Here is a 10,473-nt window from a genome sequence, read left to right as displayed (position 1 = left end):
TTGAGAAGGTTTAGCCTTCAACTAGTTGCAGACCCCACCATGTTACATCACCAAAAACAAATCTCTCTCTCTGAGGCTGACATGATGCAAAGCTTTATAGATTCAATGACAAACAATTACAGTACTTATTTAATTAGTTTAATAACTTGAAGTTGGACAAAGAAGCAGGAAGCACGGCACCACAGACAGCAGTGATGAAAATACTGAATAACCCCAGAGTAAGATCAAGAACAGCAGTACCCAGCAAGCTAAACCCAGGCATGGGATGAGGAAGAAGCTAGAAACATCACTGATTCAAAACCTGTTCTTCTGGTTTTAACCAATTAGTTACCATTTTTACCATAATGAACAGACAATAAGGGTACACAAAAAACTGAAAAAATCCCAAGCTTCCATCTTGTCTTCAATTGTTCCAATGAAATTAAATTTTACAGTGAACTCCTCCATGACTTTTAACTCACTTGCATTTATAGAACCATAAAAGTGTAAGCTTAACTAAGGCACTACATGCCTTCCAATCTTTGAACATGAGATCAACAAAAACATTTAATGATGATAAATAATATTTACTGCAACTTCCTTGGCCAGTGGGACCCAACTAAAGGTGGCATGCCCCTAAAAAACCCCAGTATAACAGAAGCAGACAATGCTGAGATGCTATTCTCCTGCTGGCTACAAGATGATATGAACAGATACATATTCTTTCCTAATTAAAAAATGAAAAATATGTATTTATAATACATATAAAGAACACAAATGTTGTAATTATTTACTTGCAGTTTTCTTTATTTCCTTTACATAACCAGGACACCATCAGAATTAGTACATATCCACATTACAAACATGGTATTGTTTTGATTTTCAGATATTTTTAATAACATTATGCATTGTGCATGACATGCCTTATTCCACTCATACATAATTACTAGATATAAATCCATCAATTATGTTTCATGCAGAATTAATAAGTTTTTGTTGTATATGCACCACATCACATGGCAATTTGAGTTATAATACCATGAGATAAACTCATTGGTGAGACAAACATGGGATGGAGAGCTAAAGCAAGGCCTTCTTAGGTTACCTACATACTGAATATTAACACAGAGGATACTAGTCCTAACAGAATCACCAGTGTGAAACAAATAATAACTGTGAAATGCTATATGGGTGGTTTGGGGTTTTTTTTTGTTTGTCTGTTTTCAAAGTCAGTGTTGACTGACTGTACACTGATAATACTTTGTAGGTTTCAGCTTTGTTATATTTTAAAATAAATCATGTATTGAAATGGGATTAGATGAGTTTGGAGAATTTCCCACAGTATCGCTTTGAGATGGATTTCATGAAGATTTCATCAACAAGGCCTACTGTTTCTCACATTGTTAGCATGTGGCAAAGACTCCTACGTGCTGAAGCTGTCTAAAGAGTCACTCAAAACTACTGCTGGAACAACACTGTGCTAAAAGATTGCCAGGCGCAGGGCCATTTGTGCTGTGCTCTCTTAGTGCCATCAGGAGATAGATCATCTGGTTGGACCAGAAGAGAGAAGGGGAAAATACAGGTCTGGTCCAATAAAAAGAAAGGCAGGAACTTTTCAAGACTGGCGTTAAAGAGAAAGAATTTCAGTACCTAGGGAAGAAACTCCAGCTCTTTCCGAGGCAATTGCAAAGAACGCAGGTGTGGGGAAGCACAAACCCTGAATACTGATACAAACTCTATTAGCCACTGTGCTTTAGTTGCAGATTGGAGGAAACGCGTGTTTTATCAAAGCACTGGCTTCCAGGGAGAAATCAGATATTCCGAAACTCAGCTGCTGGAGTTTGCTTATCAGTTATGAAAAATAGGAGCTCGAGAGCAGGACAAAGGAATTATAAAGAAAGATTTGTCCAAAATAAGATACAAACTTACAACGTAATTATTTTAACGTATGACTACCCAGAACTCATGCTTTTAGTCAGCAACTAAGCATAAGACTTAATAGACGGAAAACTTGATCTCCAAATGAACATCATGTTCACCTCTACCAATAATTTAAACTGTCTTTTCATTGCTCTTTTGTCCCACTGTCTCTATCTCAAGGTCCTTAATTAAGTTCCCTATTTTCTAATTTCTGCCTAGCTCTGTTTCAGGGCGTTTTTAGCTTTCCTAAGCGATCCCGCTCGGAGCAGGCCCACAACACCGCAGCCTTCCCCGCAGCGGCCCAGCCGCACGCGCACTGCTGCCGCCTCGCCGGCCGGGGCTGCTGCGGCGCATGCGCAGCCCGGCGCCCTCCGCTGCGTCCTCTGAGGGCGCCGCGAGCGCGGCCATGGCGGGGGCGCTGAGGAAGGTGAGGGGCTGCCGCGGGTCTTGAGCCGCGTTCTGTTCCTGCGGCGGGTCGGCATTTCCGGGGGAGGGCAAGGAGTGCCGCAGCCGTGGGGTGAGAGCGAGCGGCCACCCTGCGAGGGAAAGGCCGAGGGCAGTGCAGGGCCTGGGTCACCTCTCCGGCAGTCGCGGGCGGCGGGCCCGCGGTGTGGGACGCCTGGAGCAGCGGGCATCGGAGCTGCCCCGGCAGCCGCTTGGCGTGCATCAGGCACAGCATCGCCAGCCGGTCGAAGGAGGGGATTGTCCCGCTCTGCTCTGCACTGAGGCGGCCTCACCTTGAGTGTTTTGATCACCGCGGTCTGAGAAAGACACCAGACTATTAGAGAGCATCCAGAGGAGGGTAACGGAGATGTTAAAGGGCTTGTAGGGGAAGCCCTATGAGGAGTGGCTGAGGTCGTTGGTCTGCTCAGCCTGGAGAAGCGGAGGCTGAGGGGAGACCTCACTGCAGTTACAGCTTCCTCATGAGGGGAAGAGGAGGGGCAGACACTGGTCTCTGTGGTGACCAGTGACAGAACCCGAGGGAATGGCCTGAAGTTCTGGCAGGGAGATTTAGGTTGGATATTAGAAAATGGTTCTTCACCCAGAGGGTGTTGGGGCACTGGAACAGGCTCCCCAGGGAAGTGGTCACAGCACCAGCCTGACAGAATTCAGGAAGTGTTTAGACAATGCTCTTGGGCACATGGTGTGACCCCTGGGAACCATGATGTGCAGGGCAGGAGTTGGACTGGATGATCCTTGTGGGTCCCTTCCAGTTCAGGATATTTTATGATTCTGGTAAGGTGAGCTGCTCCCTCTTGGAGCACTGGAACTCTGGGATAACGGGCATATGGCAAGAGGTAGGGCTGGTGTTATGGAATGGTTCCTGCCAGCTGTATATTCAGTCAAAACAAAATAATTAGTGTAGAAATAGATGCTTAGGTGTGTTAAGTATGTTTATGCTCTCTCTGCAGACCACTGGACTTGTAGGATTGGCTGTAGCTGAGAACCCTCATGAGGTATGTAACATGTCTCGTTCTGTAGTAATGGAAACTCTCAGTGAGCTCTAAGGTTTTTGTGATGGATTTGCATGGCTAGGTATGCAGTATATCTTAATCTGGTGCCAGCTTAATGAAATAATTAGAATTGTCCACAGTGATAAAGGTTTAATCCATGTCATTATAAGTTATTTTTATATGTACTTTTTGCTCTGATTTCAAAAAGCTCTCTAGTGTAAGTATCTTTATGAACCAATATTTGACTTCTTTCATCAGTAATGCCAAAGCAAAGAACTCTTTAAATTCAGTTCTTCATAAAGATATTTCTTGCTTTGCAAGCAAAAGGATTGTTGCCGTTTTGCTGTGTATGCCAGTATTGAAATAACTTATAAAAGGCTAGCCTAGTCTTAGATGATAGAGAGTAGCCATGTGCAAAGCCACGCCGAGGCCCTGGGATGGAATACTTAAGTGGTACTTGGAAACTGCATTAGTTCCATAGCAATATGTGGCTTTCTTTTTACCTCCTCAGGCTCAGTAGTGTGTGTTTGTCACATCATGCTTATTCAGGAGGCATTAGCTTTGAAAGAACTTCATTAATTTTTTTAAGTTCTCCTCCTTGAAATTTCTTTTTATACAGCAATTCTATTTCAAAAATGCTTTCGACTCCAGTACTTAAGAATGCTGTAAAAAAGAACCCTTGAAAAAATCACTACTGTTTGGTAGAAATTATTCTAGCTCAGTCTGCAGCCTTGTCAGATGCCTTCTGGGTGAACTTTAGTACATTTTAGGTTTTTTCAGCAACTTAAAGCTACTAGTAAAGTACTGGACAAGGGTTTAGTTGAATCTCAGATTTTTTGCCAATCTTCTGTTTGTTTCCTGTTTTTTCTTCCTTGTTATTCTTTTAGTATTCTGCTTCTATTTCTTACTGTTCCTATAGGACATCCATTCCTTGTCAGGTAGATACAATTACCCAGTACAAAAGTGTGAATTTATACCCCACAATGTGTCCTTTATCCCTGCATTTAAATCCAGCAATAAAAGTTTCACATTTAGTTTAAATCTATTTGTTACTCAGAGCTTTGCACCAGCACGAGAAAAAGTGACAAAAACCCCTCAATTATAATCTCTTTGTATTTACTCAGATAAATTTTAAATATCTGATGGGTTAGACACGAATTTGCCTCTTTTTTTTATTTTTTTTTCTTTTTCCTTATTTTTTAAGAGCACTTTATGGTTTTTACTTTTTTTTTCATTTTGGATCAAGTGTGTTTAGATTGCAACTGTCTTTGTTTTTTCATGTTTCTTTTTTCCTTTGAGGAATGTGACAGCAGTAATTTTTCAGTCCTGATAAATACCTGCTTTACCCAAGATGGAGTTCAGTGGCTCAGACTTAATTATTAGTTGATCTTACACTTCTGGATTGAATACCATATTTTGTGTATAGATGGTAGCTTAGTAGGTTTGGTAGGACAAGAAGTTAAATAATTGCAGTTGTGTATTTTAACCGTGTCTTGTGATCACTTCAGCGCCTGCGAATTCTGTACACAAAAATCCTTGGTGTCCTGGAAAACATTCCCAAAGATGCAGCTTACAGGAAATACACTGAGCAGATTGTAAATGAGCGATTTGATTTGGTGAAAAAGGTAAGTACAGTGCTATTTTATTAATGCTGCACATAAAATAAATTCATGGGATGAGAAAAGTGATTTTTGGAGTGCCTGGCTCTTTCTTAGGTGTACATGTAACTTTCAGGTATCAATTCAGAAACAATTGAAGTATCAAGGTTTTTTTTTGTTATTGACTGGGATATTTTGATGGCATATGAAAAGCAATTGTTAATTTCCTGTTGATGTTTTGTGAAAATTTGAAGCAAACATAGTTTTTTTGAAAGATTCATAGAAAAGGGGTAATTTTCACACACACACAAAAAGTCTGTGCTCTTGCCAGTTTGGTATCTTAGCACAATCTTTGCCTTCAATATTGAAGACCACTATTTGTTACATTAAACTCTGCAATACTGTTATTGTGTGTTTAAGGTGATAATTGAAAGCTTGCATATAATTCTATAAAAATCTAAGAACAAGACTTTTTTCCAAGATAAAAGCTAAAGCCTTTATCTGCTAATACTTCTTTGGATTCAGTAAATAGCATTCATTTTTTGTATTTATCGTTGAGGGTTTGATGTTTGCTTCTCAGTAACAAATGAGTGTGAGATTTCTTTGATAATGTAAAATTATATAAGCTTGCTGATTTGATAGTAGTTCTGAGGAAGATTGGAGTGTGATCTCGTTAAATTATTGTTTTCATGCTTTTCATGGGCTTTCTACTCTCACTAAAACATTTTATTGTATGTATTTGAATACACAGGAATCTGATGTGCAAAAACTACAGGACAAACTGAACTGTGGTCAGATAGAAGAAGTCATTGTACAGGTAAAGAGGGGAAATTTGAGATGAAGTGCCAATGTAGCAGTGTTTTTTAATGCTCCTTGGGCTGAGCTTTTGTTCAGAAAATTGGAAGTTTTGTGTATCTTCCTTTGCTGCAAAACAGTCAAAACAGAAGAAAAACCCCTGAAAACAAATTGTCATGTAGTGATGGGATGGCCTTGCTAAAAGCTAACAAATTAACAACTGTTTCTTGCATTATGCTTACAGATATGCATGTATTCCTACATTGCTTCTTACAGAGTCTAAATCAGTGAAAAGGGCAGAAGAGGATTGAATAATATTGGGGGTAATCCAAACCAAGTGGAAAATATCATGAAGTTGTCATTGGGAATGTCTCTCTGAACAGAATGTCTATTTGGGTATTCAGGGGTGGTGGGATTTTTTTTGAAAAACAACGCCCAAAATCATACAGTTCGTTTGATATTTATAGGTGAAATTTGTGGTAGTCTGTGATCATGATAGATAGTGACATCAATGAGATAATTAACTGATATAGAGGTAATTTAATATTTTGGCAATTGTCTAATATTTAAGACTTTGTGTATGGTGTTTATTAACAGGCTGAAAGTGAGCTGTCCCTGGCAAGAAAAATGATACAATGGAAACCATGGGAGCCTCTAGTTGAAGAACCTCCTTCTAATCAGTGGAGATGGCCAATATAATTTTCAAAATGGTGTAACCTCTTGAAAGTAAAAAGAAAAAATTAATTATTAACCTATTGTTACTGATAGTTGTCTTTAAATTAAAGATAATCACTTCATTAAAATATATTTTGTCCGCTTACATTTAGCAATTTAAAGGCTGCTACCAATTTCTTGGAAAAATGGTTTTAAGAAAATTCTTTCTGGCATTCCTACAACCTTTTGTTGATTTAATTTTATGCATTTTATGTTAACAGGGTACTTGTGCCTTATGCTGAGTTGTTTTTATAATCTGTATTTGTATGTTAAAAATACAGATTTTATAGGCCACTTGAAATCAAGTGTAGAAAAAACCAAGTGTAGAAACCAAGTTGTAGAAAAGTATGATGATTTTGTCCCACCTTTGGCTGTGTATTTTTGCTACCCCCTGACAAGGTCTTAACGGCCATGCAGATACTGCAATGAGGGATCTAATGCCTCGCAAAAAGAAGAGGATTTTAGGTTTCAGCTGAATCCCTGTCCTGAACTGGCTGACTCTACTGCCCACATAACTAAACACTATTTCTGGCTTGCGGGAGGTACTGGGAAGATGGGAGAGGTGAGGGGGAGAAAGAAGACTGCTACTCAAATTGACGGCAGCAGCAGGTTTCTTGTTAACAGGCAGGTTACCATACTTGGCATAACACCTGTGGCACAAACCTTGGTATTGGGATCTTAAGGAGTCAATGTAGGTTTGTATTGGTGAATTGTTGATTCACATCTTGAGTGTTACTTGTTGCAGTAAATGGGGTGACATCAGGCTGGCTACCAGTCACCAGCTGGGTCCCCACAGGGTTCCATCTTAGGCCCAGTGCTCTTCAATATGTTTATTAACAACTTAGATGCAGAACAGGAAGGGATACTCAGTAAATTTGCTGATGACACTACTTTGGGAGGAGCTGTTGGCTCCCTTGAAGGCAGAGAGGCCTTGTGTAGAGACCTCAACAGATTACAGAGATGGGCCATCACCATAGGAAATTAGAGAGACAGGTGCTGGATTCTGCACTGGGATGGGGCAACCCTGGATGTGGCAACACTGAGGAATGAGATACTGGAAAGTAGTGCCACAGAAAGAGACTTGGGGTTCTGGTCAGTGGCAAGTTGAATGTGAGTCAGCAGTGCCCTGGCAGCCAAGAGGGCCAACCCTGTCCTGGGGTGCATCAGGCATCACCAGCTGGGCAAATGAGGGGATTGTCCTGCTCTGCTCTGAGCTGGGGCAGCCTCACCTTGAGTGCTAAGGCAGTTTACGGCACCAAAAGAAAGATAAAGAGATTTTAGAGAGTGTCCAAAGGAGGGCAAGGAATCTGGTGAAGGGCCTTGAAGGGCAGCCATGTGAGGAGTGGCTGAGGTCAGTGGACAGGCTGTGGCCTGTTTAGTCTGGAGCAGAGGAGACTGAGGGGAGACCTCATTATGGTCTTCAACATTTTCACAAGGGGAAGTGGAAGAGCAGGGACTCATCTCTGGTGACCAGTGACAGGACCCAAGGGACCAGCATGAAGCTGTATCATGAGGGGTCTAGGTTTGCTATTAGGAAATGTTTTTCAGCCACAGGGTGGTTGAGCACTGAGATGTGCTCAGTTGTTACAGTGTGGGGCTAATCACACCAGGGTGTGGGTTCAGTCCCTGGATGGGCCATTCATTTAAGAGTTGGACTTGATGGTCCCTTGCAGGTCCCTTCCAACTCAAAATATTCTGTGATCTGGGAACTCAGGATATTCTGTGCTTCTTTTGAAAGCTTTTGTTTAGAGATTTAATCTTTTAAATCCCAATTAAAATGCCCAAACTAGATCTAAGGGTACTGTGCAGGTTTGCCTTTACTGATGTTTTTTTCAAGACCATTAGCAACGTTCCTGCAAGATAGGAATAGAGCTATATCCCAAAAATCTGCAGTTTAATAAGCATTTGTATACGCACTACTTACATTACACAACATACTTGGTTATGGCTGTTCTTTCACAGTTTTTAGGCTTATAAATTTACTTGTGACATGATTATTATAAATTGATTAATTACAAATTTATATCTTATTTTATTCAATGGTATTGGGGGATAGGTCAATAGAAGAGAAAACCAACGTATTCCCAAGGTATTCACTCCAGAAAATATTTTCACTGCATTCTTTAGCATTGCGGTTTCCTCTGCCAACTATTATTACTATAATTACAAAAATTTTTAGAGTTTGAAAATTTAAAAAGTGAAAAATACTTAGTTTTATTGTTTGGTATTGAAGGATTTTTCAGTCATGACCAAGGTAGAAGCTGGTCTTTTCCTAAGTAAAACCACTAGATGGCATTCCAGAAGAGGACTTTGCTAAAGTTAACAAACACAATTTTCACATGAGAAATATTAAGGGATTACAGACTTGAATGAGGGCCAATGCTGTCACATGAGTAATGAAAATTAATGGATTTTGGTAATAAGTATTGAGCTCACCTGAGAGGAATCAAAATAAATTTAAAAAAACACCCACAACAAAGTCTAGTATAAATGATAGTGACATGAAATACGGTAGTGGGGGGGGAGGGGGGGAAGGAAAGTTGCCAGAATATGGTAGCAACTATTGGAATTCTTTCTATTCTTCTGTACCTGAGACATTTGCTGAACTCTCTTCTAGTTCAATTATTTTCTCTTCTTTAAAAATGTATTTGTCATGTGATTTAAAACAGCTCTCCTATAAGCTCATTAATTGTGCTCCAGGGGAGAGGAAGTTTTTTTCATGGCCCACTGCTGCTGAAATTTGATATATGGCCTTTTAAAACTGAGTTTCACAAATAAAAGCATACTCTCATCTTCCTTTCACAAATGCGCATCTGTGTCCTCCATACAGGTCCTAATTTATTCCAAGAGGAATATGCTAGAAAGGTATAATTGAAGGTAACTAATGATGTTGCTTGATTTTTCTCCTTTAATTGTTGGAAATACATGATGACAAAAAGAGTTTTATACTCTATCGTAATATAGTAAGGTAAATCACTGCAAGCTGTTGAGTTAACAAACTTTAGATCTTTTAAACACTTTGAGATCATCTGATTGAAGTCATGTGAATAAAAAAGTGGTTTATCTGCAAGGATGGGACCTAGCAGAGACAGAGCCTTTTACACCAGAAAAACAACTTTCTCATCATGTGAGCAGAGCAAGTACTGAGGTTTTTGTAATTCCTAACCTGCCATCTGTGCTGCTTAACCTATCCTGAGTAGCTGTGTTCTGAACCTGAAACCAAAACCAATAGGAGATGAGTGAAAGCTGCTTTTTATTAGTATTATTTTAATATTCAAATCTTATATGCTATTTCATTAAGAAAAAAAATGAAAAATCATTGCAACTTGAAAATGAGCTTGCATGTATAATCCAATTTATAACAGTGAGAAAGTGACACCAATAACAGTATCTTTCTATAGGATTCATGGTGATCCTATTCTGGGAGTTCAAACAAGATTTTAGAAAAAACAGCATTAGTAGTAGTAATAGGAAATTTCTGTCCTTTTGATGCAGAGCAGGCCCACGTTCAAGTGCCAAACAATGTCTGGGAAACATGGTAACAATGATCATGGCATACAATTAATGAGTATCCATTTGAATTCAATGCCTTCTGAAAGGCTTTTTTTCAGGATTGTCCTGGAATTGCAACACAAAATTGTGTATTTCACACCCGAAAGTTGTGACTGTCCACTCGGTTTTCTTGTAGTATGCTGAAAACATTTGCAGAAGTCATGTCAGAAATGGCACCTCAAACACCAGGAAATCCAATTTCATATGGTTTTCCTTCTGATTTGCAAGTCTTTAATTTCCAGTTAACAGCCTCGGTTCTCACGGACCCTCCAGGAGAACAGCACGATAAGGCACAAGCCGTGTCACAGGTAGGCACTGCCACACAGCTTGGAAGGGACGGTGTGTGGCACAAAGGCTGCCAACATTCACACACAACACCCTTTCTCGATATCCATCAGTTCTGGGGGTTTAGTACAACTTCTGCTATTATCCACAGCAGAAGGATATAAAGAAAAACGGTG

At 39.9% G+C, this 10,473-nt stretch overlaps 1 protein-coding gene across 1 annotated transcript; it reads left to right on the top strand.

The window, feature by feature from the left end:
- Positions 1-2,229: 2,229 nt before the first annotated feature.
- NDUFA5 (NADH:ubiquinone oxidoreductase subunit A5) lies at positions 2,230-6,497 on the top strand. Its single transcript, XM_059847208.1, has 5 exons — positions 2,230-2,326; positions 3,312-3,356; positions 4,862-4,978; positions 5,703-5,768; positions 6,344-6,497. Exons 1-5 carry the CDS (start codon positions 2,252-2,254, stop codon positions 6,443-6,445), a joined length of 405 nt encoding a protein of 134 aa, XP_059703191.1. The 5' UTR covers positions 2,230-2,251; the 3' UTR covers positions 6,446-6,497.
- Positions 6,498-10,473: the final 3,976 nt, after the last annotated feature.

The sequence above is a fragment of the Haemorhous mexicanus genome, chromosome 5 (genome assembly GCF_027477595.1).
Source record: "Haemorhous mexicanus isolate bHaeMex1 chromosome 5, bHaeMex1.pri, whole genome shotgun sequence".
Lineage (NCBI taxonomy): Eukaryota > Metazoa > Chordata > Aves > Passeriformes > Fringillidae > Haemorhous > Haemorhous mexicanus.
Note: the sequence above shows the minus strand (reverse complement) of the source record. Positions and strands in the feature narration are given on the sequence as shown.